This window comes from Urocitellus parryii, chromosome 2 (genome assembly GCF_045843805.1).
Source record: "Urocitellus parryii isolate mUroPar1 chromosome 2, mUroPar1.hap1, whole genome shotgun sequence".
NCBI lineage: Eukaryota > Metazoa > Chordata > Mammalia > Rodentia > Sciuridae > Urocitellus > Urocitellus parryii.
Genome location: NC_135532.1, coordinates 138,987,018 through 139,013,056, shown reverse-complemented (window position 1 = coordinate 139,013,056; position 26,039 = coordinate 138,987,018). Strand labels below are relative to the sequence as shown.

The following is a 26,039-nucleotide window of genomic DNA, read 5'->3' as shown; positions in this document are numbered from 1 at the left end:
GTGTGTGTGTGTGTGTGTGTGTGTGTGTGTGTGTGTGTGTGGATGTTCACGCCAGGGATTGAACTCAGGGGCACTCTACCACTAAGCCACATCCTCAGCCCTATTTTCTATTTTATTTAGAGACAGGGCCTCCCTGAATTGTTCAGCATCTCACTGTTACTGAGGCTGGCTTTGAACTTTTGATCCTCTGCCTCAGCCTCCCTAGCCTCTGGGATTACAGGCGTGTACCACTATGCCCAGCCTCAAATGCCTATTAAATCATCAAAGATACAATGATGTTTTAAATAGTGCTTTTTTAGACCTTGAGATAGTTTTAATAGCAAATTATTTTATAGCTTTTTGAGTTTTGAAATTTGGGGAAGTCACCTATGGTATAAAAGCTAATTCTCTTAACTAGAACATGCAATTAACTGGAAAAAAAAAAAAAAAAACATTCTCTAAGCCTGCACGCTAAGACAGTTTGTGAAAAAACTGTCTTAGCGTTTGTGGCCAAAGCCAAAGATTTCCTCTTCTTATAAACCTTGAACGGAGTATGTCCCTCACCAATTATAGAGGGCCCCTTGGGTCTCAGAACTTTCCACAAGTGTTTTGGTCTCTATGACGATGTACCCAGTTGGCGAAGCGGAAACACCAGTGATAAGGTGGAGGCAGGCACCAGGCACCGGTGGGGAGAAGTCTGTAGAAAACCAAGCAGGTTCTTTTTGAGCATCTAGGAGTGACTGCTTCACCTTGCCAGAATTTGCAGAGCTGCACGGGCCAGCCTGCCCCGAGTTCCCACCTCTCCAGGAAAGTTCTAGCAGGCTGGCAGCTCTGGAAGCGCCAGGACTTCTGATGGCTGTTGCTACGCTGGGGGTTAGGGACTCCCTTTGGGACTCCACTTCCGTTGATGCTTAGGCTTCACCCTTCTTGTGCCCTCAGAGGACATGACTCAGGTGAAGGGAGTTCATTTTGGCCAGCCCCCTGGCCTCATGCAGCCCTTCAGCATCCCGGTTCAAATTACACTCCAGGGCAGCCGGAGGTGCCAGGGGAGGTAAGTTACCACCAGACTCTCTCAGCCTATAATGGGCATCTTATGGAAGAAATTGTTACAAGGGGGGGCTATAATAATTTTTTTTTTTTTTTGTACTGGGGATTGAACTCAGGAGCCCTCAACCCCTGAGCCACATCCCCAGCCCTATGTTGTATTTTATTTAGACACAGGGTCTCAGTGAGTTGCTTAATGCCTCATTTTTGCTGAGGCTGGCTTTGAACCTCAATCCTCCTGTCTCAGCCTCCAGAGCTACTGGGATTACAGGTGTGAGCCACTGGCTGTAATAAATTTGGGGGCTGGGTTTGGTGTTTGTGTTTTGAAAACGCCCACCTGCCATGCCTCTCAGGGTACCTCTGAGGCTTCCCCAGCAATGCTGACATCATAGGCTGCATCCTTTCTGGTTGAAGTCCTCCCTAGCTTTCAAGTTATTGGAGACCAATAGCTCCCCTCAGGATCCCAGAACTAGAATATGGCCCAGCACATAGTTAGTGCGCAGTCAGTATCTCTTGGTTGAATGAAGGAATGAGGAAATGACACCCGTATTTTGGTCCTATTTGTGAGTCCTTCCAGTCACTGTCTTGGATTCAGTGCCCAGCTCTACTTAACTAGGTGTATAGCTCTGGGCAAGTTTGTGTCCACCTCTTATCTCTGAAATGGAGATAGGAAGAGAGCCCACATGCCCTAGCACGGTGATCTACTCTCGGAGCATTCAAAACTAGATCATCAGATTTTGTGTACATTTTAGCAATTGTTATTAGCCACCCTCTTCCACTCCTTAAAGGGGAAGTAAGATCAATCATTTTTATGCACCCCTTTCTCCCCAGGGGAATGATGAGCAGAGGAGCTGAGAGCCCTTAGGGAAGTGGCACTCCCCACTACCCTGGGGTTGGAGTGGTCACCAAAACAGAGAGGAGCAATGCCTGAGGGTTTTCAAACAAGGAGAGTAAAAGCATGCCAGCGTTTTCTTGGGAGGGGTACTAGTCACAACCAAGTTCACTATCTGAAAACTTGGATGACCTTGTTAGAGGCTCGAGTGGAGTTGAAGCTTAAAAAGTGGAAGCACTGAAGACTGCAATGTCATCACGTTTATCTACACCACTATCTTTTAGCTATGCTGGTGGATATTTGAGAGAGAAAAAACAGGAGAAGAGGGAGATATAGGGATTTGGGTGAGGTCTGGGGATGAAGGAACGGTCAGAGCATGGAGGAGAAAACGATTCTTCTCTCCTAGGAATGAACAAATGCTTTTATGAGTAGACAATTAAAGTGAATCACTGCATGGCAAATGATCAAATGCAAACATGCAAGAAAACAAGTTTTTAATGCCCAGTTCACAGCCCAATTAACTAGATATAAAGAGAGTCATATTAACTCCAAAGCAAGGTAGCATCTCATTTTCTTTTCCGAAACGCACAATTGAATGATTGCTCTTTCCTCTTGCTGAACTTGATGAACCATGTTGACTTTACTCAACCTCCTTTGCTGTTTCAAAAGAAGTTGTTAAATAATTTTGTCATTAAAAGATGGAAGGGTAACAGTAATTGCTAAAGTCTCCTCTGCAACAAAAACAAATTACAGGGAGATATTAATTTAATGTACCTCATGCTTAGGAGTTACATACGCATGTGAAGTAAGTACTGGGTGAATTATGAAGTTTGATGAGCCACAGCATGTTTCTAAGGAACACTTCTTGCACAAGTTTCAGTGTTGGAGGGAGAGGCTGCTGGCTTCTGTCCTGCTCACACCCAGATAAGCGTGTTCGAGCTTTGTCATCGAATTTGCCTCAGGCTGAGCCAGAATGCACTGTGCTGTGCTCAGGTCTGGTGGGAAAGTCGGTCCTACCTGCTATGCAGAGGACCAGCAGGGTAGACACTGCCTTGACTATGACTAAACATTTCCAGGAAATACCTTGGTTAGAAATGGAGATGTATTACTAGCACAAAGAAGTAAAACTGCCTTCCCTGACATCACTGACTTGAGAGAGAATTAGATCATTTGTAAGTGCTTTGAGGTCCTTGGATGAAAGGTGTTGGTAAACATCACAAAGTTAATTGTAGGGCTGTTTGTGGTCTCTGAGAACTGGAAACAATGTAATAATATCCAACAATGAAGACATGGTTAAGGAAATTATGGAATATCCACCTGATGGAATATTGTGTATCCAATAGAATGGCTACAAAGAATAACTAATGTAATGGGAAACAAGTGAATAATATAAGATTAAAACCCCTCAACTCTATCTAGTGTGACTGTATTCATTTGAAACAATATAGAAAAAGGCAGGAATAACCTAGCAAATGAGGTATTACCTCTAAAGGATTGTGGGGTTATTTTTTCCTCTTTCTTAGACTTATATTTTCTGAGTTTCATACAATGAGCATACAAAAGCATGTAGCTCCCATGAATCCTTTGCTAGTTTTTGAGACTTTCTTTACAGCTAAGTTTGTGGTCAGGTCTCATAAATGTTCCCTATGTGCTTGAGAAGACTGCATTCTGCAGGGGACAGTAATATCTATGATGTAGGTAAGGCTTGTTAATTACTTTGCTCAGACCTCTTTCCTTATTGACTTCTCTGATTGAGCTATCAATTACTCAATTACAATGAAAGAGTATAAAAATATCTCATAATCTGATAGTGGATTTTATCTATTTCTTCTTATAGTTCTGTCAATGAGGCAATGCTATTAGGTATATACAAATTAGAATTGTTATATCTTCCAGGTGAATTAAAGTTTTTTTTTAATCAATGTTACTTCTAACAAAGCCTTTAATCTTAAGGTTCATATCGGCTTGCTTTTTGTTACACTTTGTGTATTGAATCTCAGCTTTTCTGTATCTGTGAATACACAGATGTGTCTTTTGTAAAAATATAAACATATTTAAATCTAGTCTGACAATCTTCATCTTTTAACATCTTTTAATCTTCTTAGATTTCATATAATTTCTGATATACTGATAGAATAACATTATTCTATCAGGTTATTTGTGTTATTTGTCCTGCGTTTTCCATGAGAGATTTTTCTTCCTTTTTGCTTTCTTTTGGATTGATTTCCCTCCTTCTAATAATTTGGAAATTATGTCTCCTATTTCTATTCTTTTAGGGGCTACTCCAGAAATTTAGTATGCAGACCAGAACTTATCAAAATAAATTCAATATCTTTATCTCCACCCACCCAACTTCTAGTCACTTAGAACACTTTCGCACTGTTACCCCCTCCAAATTATATGCTCTTGTTATGTATTTTAACTGTCCCAAACATTTCCATGGTAATAAGAATAAGGAATATTATTATTTTTTAGAGTCAATGTCTTTACTTACTTATTCCTGTATTTGCTCTTCATTTCTGATGAAATCTCAGTTCTGCCTCCTGGATTATTCTCCTTCAGCTTAGAGTAAATACTTGACCTTTTCCTTTAGAGTCTAGGAGGGCAAACTCAGTTTCGTGTGTTCTGAAATTTTTTATTTCACACTTGGGCTTGAGAAATTCTTTTGCTGGGTATAGAAACTTGTAGTTACTTTGTCTCGGTGTATTGACAACATTTCTGTCCTCTGGCTTGGATTCTTGTTATAGAGAAGTAAGCTCTCAGCTCATCAGTCCTTTGAAATCATACTGTCTTTTTCTCTGGCTTCTGTTAAGTATCGCCAACCCCCCGCCCCATTTTTGTAAGAGTGCAATATATCTGTGATGCTGTCTAGGTGTGAATTTCTTTTTATTTTATGCCACAGGGCTCCTGGAATCTGTGGACTGGGTCTTTTGTTAGTTCGGAAATTTTACTTTCTCTTTAAAATATTGCTTCTAACTTATCTTCTTCTGGAATTCTGAACAGCTATCATGTTAGGCATTTTTCAACCTGTCTTCTATGTCTCCTAACCCTTCCTTCCATATTTTCCACTTAAAAATCCCTGTGCATTACACTTTGGCTATTTTTCAGATCCATTTTCTGTTTACTAATGATCTTTTCAGATGTATCTAATTAACTATTAAATATATCCACAAAGTTTTTACTTTCAACTCCTTTAGTTTTCATTACTAGAATTTGGTTTCATTTAATATTAGCTTATTCATATTTTAGAGTCTATTATTCTTTAATATTTAATATTACTCTTTAATATTATTTCTTTAAATGTTAGATACAGATTTAACTTAATTTTTTTAAAAACATTCATTTATTTATTTCAGTACTAGAAATGGAACCCAAGGGTTCTTTTTTTCTTTGTTAGAGATTTATAGTCATACAGAGTATTTGGGTTCATCCTGACAGGTTCATACATGTATGGAATTTGATTTCAGTTTTTGATCCCCCACTTTTGTACTCCCCATTCTCGTTTCTCTACTTTATTAGACTTCCTTTTGCTCATCTATTAATTTATATTTGATTGGTTCTTTCTGCCTATGCATAAAGGTAAAGTTCCCATTGTGTATTTATATATGCACATAATATGATTTTTTTAAATTCTTTCTGCATTGCCCCTCCCTTACCCATCCCTCCACTCTGTCTCTTGATCTCCTTCTTCTCATTACTGATCTTCCCTTTATCTTTATGTCATCCCATCCTTCCCTCCCCCTTTACTTTATTTACCACAGAGCCACATCCCAGTCCTTTTTATTTTGTATTGTGAGACAGGATCTTTCTAAGTTGCCCAGGCTGGCTTTGAGCTCATGATCCTCCTGCCTCAGTAGCTGCTATTACAGGTTTACAGCCACCATCTTTAGCATATGTGTTAATTTTTAATGACTGCTTTATGATACCCCTTCCCCACAACATGATATAACTTCTTTACAAGGGATTTATGAGGTTGCCAATTTTTCAGAAAGCCTTAGAACAAAGTAGACAGAAATATTGAAAAAAGGAAAGCTGTTGTAGTGTCCTAGCAGTTCTGATTTCTACCTTAGATCAGAATCTAACAGGTTATGCCAGTTCCCTGCAACACACCACTATAATTGGGCATATTTAGTGAATGTATTAGAAATGCCAGGAGGCCTCATTATAGACCTCTTCACCCATGGATTCCAAGGGTATCTTGCAATAAATCTCCACATACCTTATGACACAGAGCAATTGATGTCCACCGTCAGAGCAAAGGGAACATGCAGGGTGTTTGGTATTGGAAACTACAGAAAATACCCAAACTTTACCTTAGGGCTAAAACTCTTTCCCTAAGATATTGGATTTGCTGATAAATTTAAAATATTCTGTCTCAAATTTTATGAAGGTTTTTTTTTTCTGTGTCCATTCTCTCAGAGCAGAAGGATAGAGGATAAATGAAGTATCAAAGGAGGTTATAAAGTTCTTTATCCTCCAAAGTGGCAATCTTTAGAAGCAACTGCTTCCCCGTGGGGGCTCCCAAGGCACCTTGGATTGCCTTGACTTTCCTCTTGCTCTGTTTAGAGGCTGAACATGCTGCATGGGCGAAGGAGAGGAAAGGGCAAGGACATGGGATAAAATATGAAATATAATTTTTTTTGGAAAAAAACCTTGATAAGGTTTTTGTTTGGCTTCAAAATTTAGTAAGGTTTTCAGGCAGCTTTATGGAGCCTAAGTTTTTATAATTATAAGCGTTTATTTGGTTTATCAATTCATAAAGCCTCTTAAAATAGAACCATCCCTGGGACTCAAATGGCTGCTGAGCAGGGGATGGCAAATTAGTGACACTATCATGTGAAATTCTGGGACTGTAGCAAACTGGAGAACACAGTCTGCCCACAGGGCAGCCACTGGTTGGCCCGGCCTCAACTGTTTGAGTGTAGGAATGTAGATCTTGTGATGTTTTTCAAAAGTCAGAAATCAGCATTTTCATGGGCAATCTCATGATTTTAAAGTGTTAGCAACTAATCCCACATTTAAAAAAAAAATAAATAAAAGAATCCAGAGAGAAGGCCAAATAAAATATATCCATGGGCTGGATGCTGTCCATGGGCCACCAGTTTGTGACCTTTGTGTTGGACTTTACCGTTCACTAGACACCCCACTGTGAAGTAATTTATCACATCCTTTGTTGCAGCAGGCTCTCAGGCAGAGCAAAGAGAAGAAACTCAGGGACACTTATGCAGAGCAGCGAGCAGATGGAGAGGAGAAGTGGACAGGAGAAGACGGCAATGACAACTTCATAAATCATAGTCGGCTGAGCCATGGGTCTGGGAGCGCAGTTGGTGGGGTGCTGCCTTGCCCACATGCGAATATGAAAGAACAAGACAAACCCTGCTGTTTTAGGATGCTCTTAATTCCAAAAGTGAAGCTTCTCAGTCATGCTTACCAGACAGAATCCATAAGAGAATGTAAAAAATATTTTCAGAAAGGATGTGCAATATCCCTGAAAGATAAATCAGTTTATAACACTTATTCATATAAAACAAAATTAGAAGAAATACTTTTAGGTAATTGTTTACTAGTCATTGATTAGATAGATTCCCTAAAGCCGTTTACCAGACCACGTTACTCAGACCTGTTTGTTACTATATCTTTAAAGATATGTCCTAGAACACCATCAAAGCTTATTTAGATGGACTTCCCACCAAGCTCTGAAAGGGAATTCTTGTTGTGTTGCATTGAACCTGTTCATAGCCTTCAGGGGTTGCAAATGGGATTATCTTCCTACTCCCTATGTTGGTAAATGCTACTTGTTTCTGAGCTTGTCTCAATCTCCCCCATCATTTCCTCCAAAGGACAGCCTTTCCTACCTCGGTGAAGAAGAGATATAGAGACTATAAGGACGGAGACCCACCAGAGGTGCACAGGAAGCTGCCCTCCAGTGCTGGAGAGGACAGAGCCATGTTGCTAGGGTTTGCAATGATGGGTTTCTCCATCCTAATGTTCTTCTTGCTTGGAACAACCATCCTAAAGCCTTTCATGCTCAGGTAAGAATCAGAGTCCGAGATCCCGAGTTTACAATTCAGATCCTACCCAAGCACAGTGGTAAAGCTGGGAAGGCTGGTGTAGGTTTCTCCAGTTTCTGCTCTTCTGAAGGTGCAATTACTTTTCCTTCTCTTCCTGCCGGAAAACTGCTGGGTTTGGAGAATAAAGTGGTAAGAATGTGGAAGATATCCTTCCCCTACTCAATCTCTCATTTCCATACACCTCCAAACATAATCCACAACTTAGATATTTATTTAAGTCACAAATTCTCTATTTAAAAATGTCATTTCTCAGGGAAATGGGAAATATTAATCCTTCCCTGTGGAAACAATGAAAGTTTTTTGAATTTGACAATCTCTATCCAACTCCATAATAGTTGCTCAATAAATATTAGTTTCCTTTCTTTAAACTTGCTTCCCATTAAATGCATGTAAAAGCAAAGGATGCTTTTACTTTGGACATTGAAAGGGCAATGAAGGCCTAGGGAGAATGGGAAAAGAAGGCCTAGGAGTCCAATGAGGGAGAGGGAGTGAGTGGCCTACTTGTGTTATTTTTTCCAGATTCATCTCCTTCCATTCCTGAGTGACCAGTGATAGGGGAAAAGGCAGAGGGCACCATCCACTAAACATATGGTGCTGCTATTATAAGTATTCCAAGGAATTTTCTCTCTGACATTAGGACCAGAAGAACTGGTTCTGTTCCTAATCAACCAGCTCACTTTTATTCAGTAGAAGCCAGGAATCATACATCTAGCTGGCTGCTAGGAAGCTCAGAGCTCAGTTCTTATAACTAGAAGGGATCTCTGATGGTTTTTAGGTTTGAGGCTTGTACCTCAATTCTGACTTTATTGCTTTCTCTCCTCCTTTTCCTGTTACTCCATTTTTCTCATCTATTTTAAAAATACAACTGAATTACATATATCTACATATTTGAATGAATCTGTGTAAGTGTGCGTGCGTGCCAGAGAGAGAGAGAGAGAGAGAGAGAGAGAGAAAATATGCACACACAGGCAGACCAGATTATTTTAAAAAATGTGATCTATTTGGGAGATGGGTTGAGGATACCTCCTGTAATCTGGCACCAAACTGTTGCTCATATTTAAGGTTTACTTTTCTAAGTATTTCTGGAAATTGTTTGGTTAAAGTAATAAAGTGAATGCTTAAGGGCAATGAGTTCACATCTCTCATCTTGTGCCATCTCAAAGAGTTCTGCTCCAGAAAATATGGTAGTTAGGAAGATTTTGATAGTTCTTACTCATCCTCATGATCTTGATCCCTCATTTTCCCATCAGTGATGATAGATTTTTGTCACAGCTGCTGACAAATACACCCACAATGCTATTGAAAGAATGTGTTTACTTTTTAGTCCTAAATATGTCCTTGGTTCAAGCTGGGTGCAGTGGTGCATGCCTGTAATCCCAGCAACTTGGGAGGCTGAGGCAGGAGGATTGCGAGTTCAAAGCCAGATTCAGCAAAAGCAAGGTGCTTAGCAACTCAGTGAGACCCTGTCTCTAAATAAAATACAAAATAGGGCTGGGGATGTGGCTCAGTGGTCAAGTACCTCTGAGTTCAATTCCCAGTCCCACCCCCCTGCCTAAAAATATGTTCTTGGTTCCAGTTGAGAGGTTCTAACCTGGCTCTTGTGTGTAGGACAGAATGTCATAATCTTTATAGCAGAGCTTTTTGAACTCTTCAAGGGGAGATTCAAATCATATTGTTTGTACTTGCCCCAGCTTTAGAGAACTTAGGTTCTAAGAGATAAGAAAGCATCCCAAGATGCCTAGGTTAATTTAGTGAAGCAGCAGGCCAGAGCTAAACCTATAAAATAACTTTATTTTCTATTTTTGATTTTCACTTGCCCAACAAGTTTTCTAGGTCTACCTCCATTTTTTTTAACGTTTGTAGTATTTTGAGTGTCTGTATTAGTTTTCTGTTGTTGCTGTAACAAGTTATCATAAGCTTGGTTAACTTAACACAAATTGATCATCTCACATCTCTGTAGGTCAGAGATCAGACTCAGGTCTCACAGGGCTAACACCAAGGCTTTGGCTGGGATGCATTCCCTTCTAGATGTTCCAGAAGAGAACATTTTCTGTAACACTTTCAGGAGGCTGCTGAAGTCCTGGCTCCTGGGCTTCATTGTCCTCCCTCTTAGAAACCAGCAAAAGCAGGCTAAGTGGCCTGAACACCTTTATGTCACAGCACCCCGACACTGCTCTCACTGCCCCACTTCTAGGGGTTTTTATTCGGAGGGGCAGAGACTTTATTTACCTACCACTTCCATAGCCCTTGGAGGTCAGCCAGGTTAAACTGCATAGTGTGTCTCCAGTTTATTATATTAATAAAGAAAAATGATTATTTATGGTCAATGGTATTAAGAAGTGTGATATGAATCTAACTAAACAATGCATTTCAAGCATTCTGACTTTAAGGCTTGCTAATCTAACTTCTTGTTTCAGGCAAGAGGAAATAAAGAGACCCACCTAGATGTGTGAGGCTGCATGACGAGCTGGTCCCACACAATTCCAGCACTTCCTCTTGGTCTCATTTACTCTCTCTTGGGCTTGTTCTCTAATTATTTTATCTGTATAGATCTTTTCTCAATACTACCACAAAATCTTCAGGGCAGGGACTTTATCTACCTACCACTTCCGTAGCACCTAAGACATTTCGTGTATGTAGTACATGTGCAAATTCTCAAGGACTATTTTTCAAGTAAAATTTAATTTAGTACAATCCTCATGGAGCATTTAGGATGGGAGAGGTATTATGCCTTACACTTTAAGAAACATAAAGATGAACAAGATGTAGTTCCTGACTTTAAAAGAACTTCAGAGAACAAAAATGTGGTAGGTATTATAATACAGATTCCTTGTATGCTTGCATTTGGCTGTTTGTTTGGAAGCAGAGTGGGTATATGGAACTGTGTCTTGTTAGCAGAACTTTCTGCAGGTTATGTTGACTAAGCCTTATAGTTGACTCTTCCAAATGCAGTTATGAGGACAAGCTAGTGGGTGTACAGTGTGAATCTTGGTGACACAGCACTTAGGGTAACACTACTTAGTCTATTTCTCCAAATACTTGTATCTTAAATACTGTTAAATACACAGACTCCTGGGCCTCAGACCTATTAAGACAGAATCTCTGGGAGTGTAGCCCTGGAGTACACAAATTCTACCATACACATTCAGGTAATTCTGAGCTTTGAAAACCATTGATCTAAGGGGATCTTAGGGTTGGCATAGTGAGAAATATGTCAGTAGGATCAGAATTGAGATAGAACTGGGCCATCTGCTGCTGTTTATTCCATCTCTACGTCCTCCACACTCCCCTCCTTGATCATTACGTGGCTTCTGTAATGATCCTGCATTATAACCTTTAAATAGACAAATGCCTTGGGCTACTACATTAGAAATGTGAAACTAAAATTCCTGTAGGAGATGAGTATTTATTTTTTCATATTGAAGCACTCGGCGCAAAGAGTCGAACTGCACTACCATCCACACGCACATCACGGAGGACTGGTTGGACTGTGCTTTCAGCTGTGGCATGGACTGCCAAGGCCAGGGGAAGTACCCATGTCTTCAGGTGTTTGTGAACCTTACCCATTCAGGTCAGAAAGCTCTGCTGCATTATAATGAAGAGGCTGTTCAGATCAATTCCAAGGTAATGTAAAGTTCATGTAATAGATTTCTTAGAACCACCACCCTTTCATGACAGACTGTCCTAGCAGGGTGCAGAACCTAGAGCCATCTGTAGAGATAAATCTGTTTCCTTCAAGCAAACATTTCCAAAGTGGTCAAATCAGGATAAATGAAGCTTACAGAATTCTTGGAGGACAAATAGGATATACAGAAAAGAGAGGCATTATTCCAGTTTTGGTAACTGAAATTCGTAGGCTGAGCAGTTTTCAGTAGGCAGTCTTACATGGGGAGCTCACACTCATCAACAAATGTTAAAATGTACTCACGGTTGACCTTAAGTCAGTCAAACAAGATTTCTTATTAAATTTAATGGATTGTTATACTTTTAATAACTTATACAACCACTTAAAAAGACTTAAAATTTACATATACACTTAATTATAAAAGTTGCATTAGATTGACATTTACATTTTGATGTCTTAAAGCACTAATTTCAATCTGATGAGTTGTTTTCTATTTTGGACGCAATAATTTTTAAGGTCTCAAACATTTTTAGTCCCTAACACAGTCCCCTAAGTTCCTAATGGATATGGTAATGAACTTTAAACTTTTTTTTCTTAGCACTTGGAAATGGCCATTTCACTGTGCTCTCCTGTCAACCTTTCCTTATGAACTATGTAATATTTAACCACTTTCTAAGACTGAAATTTCTCACTACAAGCTTAAGCCTGAAGTTACTTTAGAATTGAAACTGTTGCTTGGTATTAGTGACAGTGTCGTCTTTTTTCTCCTCCATATTCCTAGTGTTTTTATACACCTAAGTGCCATCGAGATAGGAACGATTTGCTCAACAGTGCCCTGGACATAAAGGAATTCTTCGATCACAAAAATGGAACCCCGTTTTCATGTTTCTACTATCCAGATGGACAATCTGAAGATGTCATTCTTATAAAAAAGTACAACCACATGGTTGTCTTCCACTGTTTATTCTGGCCCTCACTGACTTTGCTAGGTGGTGCCCTGATTGTTGGCATGGTGAGACTGACACAGTGTCTGTCCCTACAGTGTGGAAAATACAGCACTTCAGTCAGAGATCAGGCAAGTGGCAGAGTACACTCTATAGGACAGCAGCAAATCCAATTGTGGAGTTTGGGGAGGAGCAAAGGAAGGAGCAGAGAGATGTTAAGACAGTGGCCAAAGTAAAGCGCTGGCCTCATACAGTGAAATTTCTGCAGTTGAAGACCTAAGTATGGTTGCCTGCCAATTAGACTAACCATGCAAAGTTACATATTGCATTTTTATGTGGGAAACATTTTTTTAAAAGCTTCATTGTGTATTTTATTCATTCTGTAAATATGTACAGACTCACTCCTTTCTACTCCAAACCTCCTTCCACATAAGAGCCAAGGAAGCACACAGGGCAAAATGAGTTCAAGGTAGCTATTCTTAGTATCTAAGTTTAGCCCTTGCTAGAATCTGTCAGTATAGAAACAAATGACCAAGGTATCTACTGAGCACTTGACTGTCAGCCTAACTCTGTGCAGTATAGTTCACGCAATAATTTTTCTACCAAAAAAAAAAAAAATCCTTAGTGGTGTGTGGTGATGTACACCTACAGTCCCAGTGACTAGGGAGGCCCAGGCAGGAGTATCACAAGTTCAGGGCTAGCCTCAGCAACTTTGTGAGACCCTGTCTTAAAATAAAAAATAAAAAGCCTGGGGATATGGCTCAGTGGGTAAGTGTCTCTGGGTTCAATTCCCAGTACAAAAAAAAAAAAAAATCCTTGGCAAAGAATAGTTCATTCTTTATAGAAAGACAAAAATGAGGGGCTGGTGTTGGGCTCAGTGGTAGAGCACTTGCCTAGCATACATGAGGCACTGGGTTTGATCCTCAGCACCACATACAAATAAATTAAATAAAGGTCCATCAACAACAACAAAAAACTAGCTGGGCGTAGTAGTGCATGCTTGTGATCCTTGAAGGTGAGGCAGCAGGAGGATCATGAGTTCAAAGCCAGCTTCAGCAACTTAGCAAGGCCCTAAGCAACTCAGCGAGACCTTGTCTCTAAATAAAATATAAAAAGGGATGGGGATGTAGCTTAGTAGGTAAACCTTTTCAGGCCTAATCCCTGGTTTAAAAAAAATGTATTATGGTTAATAAAATGTGGACCTACCATTTTTTAGTTCTTTTTTCACCACTCATGATAAAAGAGGAAAGCTTTCCAGAGAACTAAGTTTATAGTTAATTATATTTAACCTTGCCAAGTACCACATTTTTTTCTAGTTTATTATGCTTTTCATTAGCTCACTTTACTCTGTGCACATTCTGACAGGAGTAGGAGAAATGACTAGAACTGTAAAGTGAAGAGAAGCTGTATTGGATTTCAACATCTACTTCAGATAATCCACACTGCAGGAAAGAGACACAGGGCTAGTCAGCAGTTGTCTGTACTTTAATGGTGTCACAAGATTCTTCCCACAAGTGCTTTCCAGATTGAGTTGAAAAGAATTTGCTTGTGGGTTGGGGTTGTAGCTCAGCAGTAGAGCACTTGCCTAGCACGTGTGAGGCACGGTGTTCGATTCTCAGCACCACATAAAAATAAACAAGCTTTGTGTCCATCTCAACTTAAAAAAAAAAAAAATTTGATTTTCCAGTGTGCCTCAAAATATCTTTAAAGTTTTATCAAAAAGTCTTAAATAATGGACAACAGAATAAGACTTTTAGTATTATTAGTGGTGCTGGGGGTTGAACTTAGAGCCCCATGTGTGCTAGGCAAAGCCCCATGTGTGCTAGGCAGGCGCTTTACCACTGAGCTCCATCCCAGCCCACAAGTCAGATTTTTGAAGCAACTTTTATGTGTAGATGTCATCAAACTGTAAACTTCTGATTATGAATCAGTTTAATGCCTTTTACCAATTAATTTCAAGCCACAAACTAGTAAATAAACTGAATTTAATAGAGCAATGTTGACTTGACCAGTAACAAATGGTCTTGGATGTTTCACCTTCTTTTTTGTATGGAATGGTAGAGAGAACATGTCTCAGAGTAGGATTCATTTCAGTTTGTAGGCTACCAAACAACTTTTTAGATGCATATTCTTGGGCAAATCTGAAAAGCTGTCTCAACCTCTGAGCTCTTCTCATATACACAACAGGGATAATGTCTTCATGTTTTTAAGGCATAAACAAGGTAGAGTCAATGAAACACAAAGCTTAGTTTCTGACATCGAGTAGTGGTGCTCAAAAATATTTGTAGCTAAAAACAAACAACAACAAAAAAACTTGAGTTCCCATAGTCAGCCTTGGTACTTTTCATTGGACAATGGGTATAGAGGGTAGGGAAGAGTGCTGCCAGAGAGAATTCCTCTGCCCCCACCCCCATTCTCTTGGCTAAATGTAACACACATTTACCAGAACTTGTGGTTTAAAGTTATGACAAAATCATTCTGTATACCAAAGACTTCCCTGAAATAAAATATACGTATGCATGTCTATTTTAAATCATTCTGTAAAAGAAAATTCTGTAGTTTTCTTAAATGAAGGTTGCATCTCTATTTTTTAATAAATTTGGCTTTCGCCTCAACAATGTGCAATTCTTGTGATTTTTTTTCTAAAAAAAAATCAAAACTACCAATTTGAAACCCAAAGCATATACTTCAATTATTGTTTTTCATTCAGATGTGGTTACTTGGTTCATCCCAGGAAAGACATTATATCTGGAGAGCAAAGTCACTTAAAAGTTCAAACCATTTGGCAAATCAATAGAATTTAAACAATGATATGCTTAAATGCTTATAAATACTAAATATTAATGACCATGTGCATTACTGGTCAAAGAAAAGCCCAGACTTACCCTTTGCAATGTTTAATGATAACGGAAAGCAAAACTAGCTTGTTTCTAACTTCACTTTTAAGTTCTGGTCTTCAACTGTTGAAGAAAAAAGTCCATCTACCTATATATATACATACATACATTCATACCTGTGTGTACATACATATATGTCTGCTGAAAGTACAAGTATAAAATTATTTATGGTTAAAGGAAGTTAATATCTAAACATACATTTCTCTAATATTTATCACTTTACCAGGTTAGAAAAATTGGCTTTTAAGGCATAATAGTTTCAGGTTTTCAATCAAATTCAGCTAAATTTTGAATATTATAAACATTGGTTTGCTTTTCAAAAGAAATGGCAAGATAGAATTATCACAGCTCTTTGTTTACATAATACACTAAAGATTGTTTGGACACAAATCAAGGTAATTTTTTTTAATAAACAGCGTGATGTTACAGACTGCAAAGTTAAAGAAAAGCAGACATTGACAGTTTCTGATGAGCACAAACAATAGGTGCAGTCACAGGCCAAACTTCCTGCTATGAACAGCAAGACTGGGAAGAGGTCTTAAATTTAGTGATACTGTATTATCCTATATTCTTGATATAATAACACATGCATCTTGCTGTGTCAAATACTTTTTGGGCCATTGTTAAAAGGACATTAAACATCTGTCTCTGAACTAATGCAATATACCACAGGACTTCAATTCATTAAATGAACAAAATATAGAGAAACAGACTTGCTATAATTAATGGGGCTAAAAAGGTGGTTTGAGCTCCTTGTTGAGGAATCTAAGATAAACATTTGATGTGTCAGTAGTCTTCTGGTAGTATTACATTTCCCAAGACACTAAGGTGTTATGTTTCAAAAGGACATATTCTTTAACATTTTATTTAACCAAATTTATGTCCAAAGACTGAAACCATTAATTGCAATTTAAAGCTTGGGTTCCATAGCCAAAAAGATTTTTAGAGTCAGATAAAGGCCAAGTTCTCAATCTACTCTAAGGGCATAAATTAAAATCTGATGAAGGACTTTTTCTTACGAAATTAACAGATTGTGACCACATTTGGAAATCTGTACTAGAATTAAGAAGTTTAGTTTTATTAAAGATATTTTAATATGAAACACTCAAGGTTTTCTCCATCTTTGCTAACCTAAAAGGATCAATAAAATAACAATAACCAAAAATACACCTGGTTCTGCCACAAAATTATTGTAGTGACAGATAAAATGAGGTTGCAGATAAAATTCACTGACTTTATTTGTCTTATCAAATGTATATTAATACTTTTTTCTGTACTTACCAACATGAAGAATGGAGTCTACTGTTGGTAGTAAAATCCAGTTAAGTCTAACTACGTTATACATACAATGGTCTAATTTTACTTCCAACTCTTCCCCACTAAAGCTCTTACATGCAGTCATGTAAAAATCAAGTCAGAAAATATCCCTATGGCTCACACCTTCTGCTTTTTGCTAACTATCATGGCTGGAAGAGGAACATATGTAAAATCAAGAAGAAGGAGTGGCACTGCACTAGTAAGGAGGAAGTGCAAAACAAGTGCAGGACTTGAATGAGATAAATACGGTTATTTAATATATCATATTGGGAGACTCCTAATAAACTTTAAACTCTTCCGAAATTCAGAACCATGTATTTGTTTACATCTTTTATGAAAGATCCCTCTTGAATAGGTCTAGCAGTGTTTGCAAACAGAAATGTGTACAAAAAAACATATACCAAACTCATGAATAAAGAAGAAAAGAGAACAAAGTAAACATAAAATGCCAAATCAAGAACCTAGTACCATGAACCTCCTCACACTATAGCCTTCTCTAGACGGCTAAACAATGATTAAATTTTAGCTAACATCTTTCCTTAATGTTTCCTGCACCAAAGGTATGCCAAGTTCTGACTTCATAAACACAGTGCTCTGCAAAACTTCTGTAACATAGGAGCCTGAAGTATTGATTTGTGACTCATCTAATTTTTTTTGCCATTAACCTTCTGAGGTAGAGTTACCCATCCAATTTTATTGGGACCATAGTTATCTTGAGTTAAATCCCATAATATTTTCAGAGAGTGGAAATAATTTTTTACAAGAAAAGAAAACAGGCTTCCCAGGCCATGGCACATAAGATATATTTACAATTTTTAATGTAATAATTAGAATGATTTTGTGTTTTACTTTAAAAAACAGCCCAGCTGTTGTTATTTTGTCACCAAGAATTATTATCTGAGGACATTGTCAGTGCTGAATTTTATAATTCGGCCTTCACAATCCCATCCTCAATGAAGAGTTGATTCCCTGATGGTTTGCACATATATTCTCACAACTTTCAGCCTTCTGTTAGATATGCCCCCTCCAGACAGGATAGATATATAAAGAATGTAATTCATTTAAATATCTCCTCCTTGTTCTGCCCCCTCCCTCTTCTCAAAAACATCTGAAGTATGAAAGTTGTCTTTAAATAAATAGGAGAAGCACCACAATCTTTTAACACCACATATTGCCTTTAAACTGAATAGTTTAGTGATGTCTTTGACATCAAAATAGTTTTTTAAGGTGGACTCTGAGTGTGTGGGTCCAGCCCAGATCTGTAGCTTGTGCAGACAGAGAAACAAGAATTTATGATACTCAGATAAGTTCACATCCTAACTTTAACATACTGCTGGATATTAAATTTCTTCAGAGAGTTGGCAAGCATGGCCTATTGATCCAAATATGAGTTAAACGGATTTACAAAATCATTATGTAAAGAACAAATCCAAGTTCATGTGCTGTGACATTTCCATAGTGCCTTTAAAATAGGCTGCTCACAGTTTTTCTTATAATGCTAAACCACTCAATTTTGATGGAAAAAGAACACAGATGGACTGTGTTTTACCTATATGAAAATTACCAATTCATTTAAAATAAACTCCAAGAGGGTATACACAGTCTAATCAAGCCATCATTTTCCTGATTAATAAGAACTACACTTAACACAAAATATTTTATCAGCAGCTGTTTTCATCAAAAAACCAATAGTCATAGTTTCACAGTTGAAAAAGTTACACATTAAAATATTTTACAATTCATTATATATTCACCAGGTTCCCATTTCCTAATGGGCTTGTAATATAAAGCAGAATAGAAGGGAAAAAACTTGAAGTTGATTACTTTGACACTAAGTTTTACAGAGGACACTAAGAACCACAAAAAGCTTAGGTTCTATCATAAAATAGCAACCAAATTACACTCTTCTTTTAAAAAATCCAATTAGAAACATCTTTTTTAAAAAACCAAATCCCACAATAAGATTAACAGATTTAAATTAACAGCAGTCTAAAAATCCTAAAAAAAAGTTTTTGTATAGCTGAGAATATGGTAAAAAGTTAAAGCATGATTTTCAAACAATTGATTATTTCTTGCTACAATGTATTTAAAGTTAGGTTTATTTATTTTTTCTTTAGAGGAGCTTTGTTCCCCTCCAACATAATTATCGAAGGAGTACTTATCAAGTGACTTAAGGAAACTGTAGAGCCAATAGTCAGTTACATCACATTCAGTGACAAGGATGGTCAGCTCTAGGATCTGACCAATCTATGACAACTGCTCTCTGATATTGAAGTACCTGGAAATAGATCTCGTCACCCCATGCAGCTTTTGATTTTTGGTCTTGCCTTTCTGAACACTTCCTGTCCTCCTTTCTTTTTAGTTAGATCACTTAATCTATATTCTTTACAGAATTTGTCTATACTTCTCCAAACAGAATTAATTTGGTTGTAGTAACTTTTGAAAATAAATGTAAATGATGAAGTAAGCTATGTGGGCTTGTGTTTTTATGATGGAGAGGTTCTGGGGGAAAGAGGCGTAATGATAGGAACTACTGTGAAAAAAGGGAGAAATCATAAATTTTGTGCAAGGAGGCTCAAGGCTTTTTTGGCACTTGGGTAAAACACAGTTCTCTGTTAATTCTTCAGTTTCCACCATCAAATTTTCAGATTTGTACCATTTCACTGAGTTTTCCTATAATCAATCCCTGATATAGAAAAGGATGGGATGTTAGTATTTATCAACTGCATATAAGCTAAATAACACAAAATGTAATTGTGAAGTTTAAATAAGTTATGAAATATTTTGTATCTGCAAAAGAATATATCTGGTTTCCTGCTTAAAACAGAGTTTAAATTCTGCTTAACTATTCCAAGACAATTTATAGAAATAAATTCTAATTTTGAAATTTATTTTTCTTCTTGGCAATATTATATACATGCTTTAATGAAGTACCTAAATCTTCAATAATTATGCCCTTTAAGGGTTCTAAAACAGCCAGATACTAAGAATATTTGTATTAGAGTCCCTTGTTCACTATTCAAGACTTCTACTATAAGTATCTGATTTCGTAGACGAATATTTTTAGAGTGATGCTGTTTTACTAGAGTATATAATGTGCACTCTTTATAAAGTTGTCCTCCAATAATATGCCTAATCTAGAAAACTGTCAGTAAATTATTGCACTATTTTTTTTTTTTTTTTTGGTGTGGCACCTGGACATTTGCTAAAGCTATCTCCTAGGACATTAATCATTCATTTCAAATACTGAGTAAAAATCAGATTCTAGAGTGATGACTAGCATTAGTTCCTACATCTTGGGTGATTGTTTAAAAAAAAAAAAGTTTTAGAATGTGTCCTGTGCTCAAATGAGATTTAATGAGGTTAAAGTGAGACCTGATCACTGGGAAACGATCTTAAAAATAGTTTAAATAGTTTATCATTGAAATATGGATAAACAGCTTAAAAAGGTAAAAGAGTTCATGGTTTCTATTCTTTCATATTCTAAAGTATTATTCATGAGCATACCTCAGTAGAGGGGTTTATGTAATCAGGACGATAGCCTAAATTGTGTTAATTCTGGTAACCTATTTCATATGATTGAACCACTCTTAACTATAAAAGGGTGGAAGATGAGGGATTCATGTGAAAACAGAAAGAAATAAAAGGGAAAAAGGGTGAAGTTCAATCTGTTTTCTTTAAGTAGTTATACATTGGGAATTAGTATTAATGAGAGAGTGCCTGAGCCTCATCTACAGACCAAGAGAAAAGCTAACCATGCTGTTACTAACAATAAAAATTTGGGGTGCAAAACAATGCATGACTATGGGACAGATTATGTAAATAAAGAATATATATTAATGATAGTTTCTATAATATAAATAGCCTTTAATAAAAAAAATAATCTTTTTAATAACATTAATACTTCTATTTTCTGGAAAACATGCATGAAAAATGTATTCAGTTCAATTGCAAAAGGAGGAGAAAAAATCAACTTAAGGTGAACACTGTACAATTCTGGAACAAATACTATTCTTGCTCATTCTTTTTCTATGATGATTATTTTACTTTGTGGGAGTCCAGAATTTCCTTAGGAAATAAGAGTCAGATCCTTGTAAATACTGTTCAGAAAAAAACAATGAAAAAACAAAAAAACAAGACAAAAAAAAAAAAAAAAAGAAAAAAGAAAAAGAAAAAACAACAACAACAACAAAAACACTACCTTATAACAGGTCTCATTTGTGACTGCTTCCAAAACTGTGCAGATAAGACCCCAAATCATCAAAAGGTTTGATTTATTAAAAAGAAAAAGTCTCTGATGAAATCGCAAGAGTCCCTTCCACCCAAAGCATTTTTTCTTCATTAAACAAGGAGTCAAAAAATCCATTTCAAATTGCAAATTGATCAGCAATGGGGAAAAAAAAGAAATTTTTTCTTTTCCAATCTTACATAATTTAACATAAGCTCTAGTTTACTTAGCCCTAATGCAATAACAGCCTTTGTTGTATCCACATTTCAAAACAGAACATTTGCAAGACAAGTGGAACATCATTCTTTTTCTTTCTCCATCATTGCTATATATTTTGGGGAGTTTTGTTTTGTTTTTTAAAAAAAGATACAAACAATCTTCAAAGTTTACCTTTTTTTTTTTTTTGGACTTAAGGCATAACATGAAATTGCGCATTATTCTAAAGCTTAATTTTGAAACGAACTAGTTTAGTGCTATCAAACCCTGTTTGCATTACATTATTTAAATTATATACTATTTTATTTCTGTTCTTGCTGTAAATTCTAATGCTGTTCATGGATTGTGCAATTCCTATGCAATCAGTCTTTGCCTGCTGATAGTTATTAACAGTGCAGTGTAGAATCCAGATATTAGGCTTTCAGTTTCTTAGTTATCCTTTCAGTTCAATGCATGCTGCTTAATTGTGTGGAAGATCCAATCCATTTTTGTTGTCCAGCCACCATGGTGTGCATCATTCATTTGTTTCATGAAATATTCCAAAGCCTCTTGCTCAGTTTTATCTAAGGCTAGGGTCTTTCGAATATATGCAATGTCATCAAAAGACTGTAGTTCTGGCATTCCAGAGCCAAGCATCATTGAGAAAAGATTAATGAAGAGATTGGCATGCTGTCGAATAGCTAGATAAGCCTTGTAACACATCTCCTGAAACCTATAAGCAATAAAAATAGTTCAGTCAGTATGATGCAAATGGTATTAATACTTTCAGATCTCTGCTCGAATGTCACACAGAGAGGCTTACTTGAACAAATAGCTCTCCTCTCCCCACTCCCCTTGCCAGCACTTTTCTATTTCCTTTACCCCACTAGAAAGTAAACTCAATGAGGATAAAAACTTTGTTTATTGTTTTATCACAAACACAAAGACCAATGTCTGGCACATTGGGAGCTTAATAAATATTTATTAATATGTAAGAACTGGTTCATACTAAAGCTTTTAGGATTTCAGCTAGGGTCAGGAGACAGAGTTGTAAATAAAGCACAATTTTAAAAAAGTAATTTAAGGTCTAAGACAAATGATGTATCATAGGTGGTAAGAAAAATTATGAATACGCATGGTAGTTATAGTTAATTTGACTTTTCAACTTATATGACTAAAAATGTTTTAAGCACTATTTATTATTTGCCAATACAGAGAAGATGGAGTCCAATTATTTAAAGAGCAGTAAGTAAAAACTTTGAATGTGTTATGAAGTTTAGAAATTATTTTCCTTTTAGGCCTTAATTAGCTCAATAAATTAAATTGCCTTTCATTTTCATTCTTCACGGCATCATTCAATTTTTGCTAAATAACATTTGTTACTTAAATTACCTGAACAATATCAATTATTTCTGATAGAGCAGCAAAAACTCTTTATCTTGAGCTTTTAATTTCTTGAGCTTACCTCTCAAATTCTCTGGTCTTTGTACATTCTTGAGCTCCTTTACTAATCACAATTAAGAAATCTTGTGTCAAAACGAAGGGTACACGTTCTCGTTTATAACCAAATTTTTTCTTCTTGTGATCCAAAAAGTGTCCAAAATCTATATGAAACAGCTTTCAAAAATAAGAAATTATGTTATAGGTCAACACATGCAGAAATACAATATCTTGAATTAATAAATTTAGCTTAAGAACATCAAAATATTTTAAAAAGAAAAAGTCATTACTTGTCCATCATCTTTCACCATGATGTTACTATTGTGCCGATCTCCAATTCCCAAAATGAAGGTAGCCACACAATATCCAGCACATGAACGTGTAAACAGGTCTATGGCTGCATCATATCTATATAGAAGAGATAAACACCTCAGGAGTGGTGTGGAAAACAAAGTGATCAAGGCCAAACGGAAAATATGAAATTTTTATCTAAACAATGAAACAATCACTGACATTAAGGAAGAAATACTTATGTTCAAAGATCTAAGGAATTTTGAAAATGTGAAGTTTTCAAGAGTTTCTACGGAAATTTCTAGATGTTGCTTATCAAAGCATAATTCCTACCATAGTGAAAAAAATACTTATGTCATTAAACTTATTTTTTTCTAATCATTAACAATGAATTAGAAGTAAAAATCTGAATTTGTGCTAAAAAAGGATAAACAATAAGAACACTTTTACTTAGTTGAATGTACATAATTTTATCAAATTATAAGCAGTCTGATCATTTAAGCCCCAAAAACCCACAAATATTTCAAAGTTGAGCATATTTTTACCTGAAATAAGTATAATTGTTTCTTCTGGTTTAACTCAGAGGAATATATTCAACCACTAAGAGACTCATCTAACAAAAATTTACTTAACACAGTAAAAAGGAATAAAAACACTCACATTTCTCCTTTGTTCTTATCTTTGAGCCACTGATGTAGTGTGTGGCTGTTGAACTGCAGTGCGCCTTTCAGGCCACCTTTGCACTGAATTTGCATGATAGTGTGAGAATTTCTTACCACCTCAATAAGTCCTACACAGTCACCAATTGACAGACAACCATAAGGTAACATTCTGAAAAAAGAGAAACACATTTACAATTAAATAATGGAATTTTAGTACAGCAAATATTTTAATATGACAAATCATGAATATTCCACTTGTAAATTTGAATTATACTGTCAAAGGTTTTTCTTTTAAAAAAAAACATATTTCTAGAAAATCCACAAAATTATATAATTATTTACTACAGACTTCAATTGAGAAAGCACTTACTTGTAGTATCAGAAAAACATTACTCAGAAATTATAGCAATAAAATATAAACATTTATGACTTTAAAATATGGATAAACTTAATGATGTTTAATTTCCATTTAAGTAAAGCTTTAGGGCAGCAGTTCCCATGTTTTTGTCTCAGAACTCCATTATACTTGTAAAAATTACTGGGGACCCCAAGGAACTTTTATTTATGAGGTTTACGTCTCTTGATATTAGAAATTAAAACAAAATAAAAACAAAAGCATTTATTAATTTCATTTAAAATCAAGCCATCAGAATTCTTTAAACTATAAGCATGCCCAACAGTGATAAAAAAAACATAAAATAAGAGAATAATTGGAGTAAAATCTTAAGAATGTATTCATCAGGGCAGGAGAGAAAATATTCCATATGAGAAATGATCAAAAAAAATTGACCACATTTTATTAATTCATCTAAAAACAAACCATCATGTGTCAATATAAATAATATCTTTTATGAAACAAAAAACCCTGTATTGCCAGGTACAGTGTTGCAATCCCATGGGCTGGGAAGGCTGAGGTAGGAGGATGGCAATTCAAAGCCAGCCTCAGCAACTTAGTGAGGCCCTCAGCAACTTAGTGACACCAGTCTCAAAAAATACATACATACATACATACATTAGGAAAAAAAAGGGGGGGGGGTGCAGGGAGCTGGGGATATGGGTCAGTGATTAAGTACCTCTACATTCAATCCTGGTAGCAAAAAAGCAAATCGGAAACTAAAATCCCACAAACCCAAACATCTCCCTCCATATTAAAAAAAAAAATAGTGAAAAGAGCAATATATGTCTTCAAAAATTTTTAATGTCTGGTTTTATAGACAGCCAGATTTTCACACATGCTTCCGTAACCAACCCATGTAAGGTATTTTAATTGAGGTACGTAAAGAAAATCTGGCATCATACAAACAGGTAGTTGAAAAAAGGAGATTGTCATAGTCTTCTCAGATAATAGCAGATATTTTTCTTAGAGACTATTCTAAAACTGGACACAAGATAGTGTCTCAAGTTGCAATATGGAATCTGAGACAGATCAACAAACTTTTCATACTGCTTTATTAAAACTGATTTGTTTATCTTGCTTTTAATGGGTATCCTGCAATGGTCATTTGGAAGACATTAATTTAATGAGTTATGTACATCTTCTAAATGTTGGTATTTTTCATTATACCATACTAAAAACTCATAATTGTTAATATTATCACAGACTTTCAATTAAAAGTCTTTAAATTTGAGGACAAATTAAGTTCAGTGGTGAATATTGAGTTTTCCAAAATTCTAACTGGTGACTGAAAGCTCAAATTTTATCCTTGGCAATAAATATTGTCATAGTTGGTTTATTTGAAGAGATAGCCACATATTGTTCATTTTCAAGAAAATGTCTTGCCAAATACTCATGGCTGAATAACCACAGTTTTTTTTATCATTATTTCTTTTAATTAAAATAGTATTCCAAGAAAAAAGGAGCTAGTAGTTTAGTTTAGTTCATAGCTCAATCCCAAAAATGTGTTTCCTTGATATAACTATCATTTTGCCATGTTGCAGTAGTGCTTTTTGAGTACTTCCTGTTTTATTATATCAAATATTAAGCAGAGAAAAAGAATATCAAATAGTAAATACATGTAGTCAAGGGTAAAGACATGAAGGCTTAAAAACAATAATGAAAAAAGCATACAAATTGTTACATAAAGTATCAAAGTATGGTTTTCTTTGCTTTGCTGGTCTCATAAAGCTACTGTCTCTTCCTCCTTTTTCTTTTTTTAACTTCCTAAAATAGTCTACATTTATTTTCATTTTCTCACTTTAATTCCTGTCACCTAGCTTCTAGGTCTACCGTTCTACTGTAAACTCTTCTTAAAGCTAACCATAAGTCATCAAATCCAGGTTTTTTTTTTTTTTTCTTAGTCCTTGTTTTCTAAATCCTTGGAGTACATGGCACTGCAAATGGTTTGTCAATCTCTTCCTTCTTTTGGGAACTATGAATCATTTATTCTGGTACCCTTTGACCACTTCTCTATGGAATCTTTTTTTCTACCTGCCCTGGTAAATAAGGACTTTTTTTCAAGATTGTATACCAGCACATTTTATCTCATTTCATGTTTTTATTTTATTACCGTTGAA

At 36.2% G+C, this 26,039-nt stretch overlaps 2 protein-coding genes across 3 annotated transcripts in view; one reads left to right on the top strand and one right to left on the bottom strand.

Moving 5' to 3' along the window:
* The first annotated feature begins 968 nt into the window (after window positions 1-968).
* On the top strand, window positions 969-18,638 carry Kcnmb3 (potassium calcium-activated channel subfamily M regulatory beta subunit 3). 2 transcript variants are annotated; one of them, XM_026382832.2, is made up of 4 exons: window positions 969-1,030; window positions 7,696-7,887; window positions 11,352-11,550; window positions 15,809-18,638. In XM_026382832.2, the coding sequence occupies exons 1-4, from the start codon at window positions 969-971 to the stop codon at window positions 15,875-15,877; spliced, it is 522 nt and encodes a 173-aa protein (XP_026238617.1). In that variant the 3' UTR covers window positions 15,878-18,638. The 2 variants fall into 2 exon arrangements, with proteins under 2 accessions (XP_026238617.1, XP_026238614.1); XM_026382829.2 differs by lacking the exon at window positions 15,809-18,638 and adding an exon at window positions 12,333-13,238.
* The window catches only part of Pik3ca (phosphatidylinositol-4,5-bisphosphate 3-kinase catalytic subunit alpha), a 77,476-nt gene continuing 68,893 nt past the window's right edge, over window positions 17,457-26,039 (bottom strand). The window contains exons 18-21 of the mRNA XM_026382822.2: window positions 23,524-23,694; window positions 22,863-22,980; window positions 22,598-22,749; window positions 17,457-21,865 (exon numbers count right to left, since the gene is read on the bottom strand). Of these exons, the coding sequence (XP_026238607.1) occupies window positions 21,595-21,865; window positions 22,598-22,749; window positions 22,863-22,980; window positions 23,524-23,694 (712 nt within the window). The 3' untranslated portion in view covers window positions 17,457-21,594. The remainder of the gene's footprint in view (window positions 21,866-22,597; window positions 22,750-22,862; window positions 22,981-23,523; window positions 23,695-26,039) is intronic.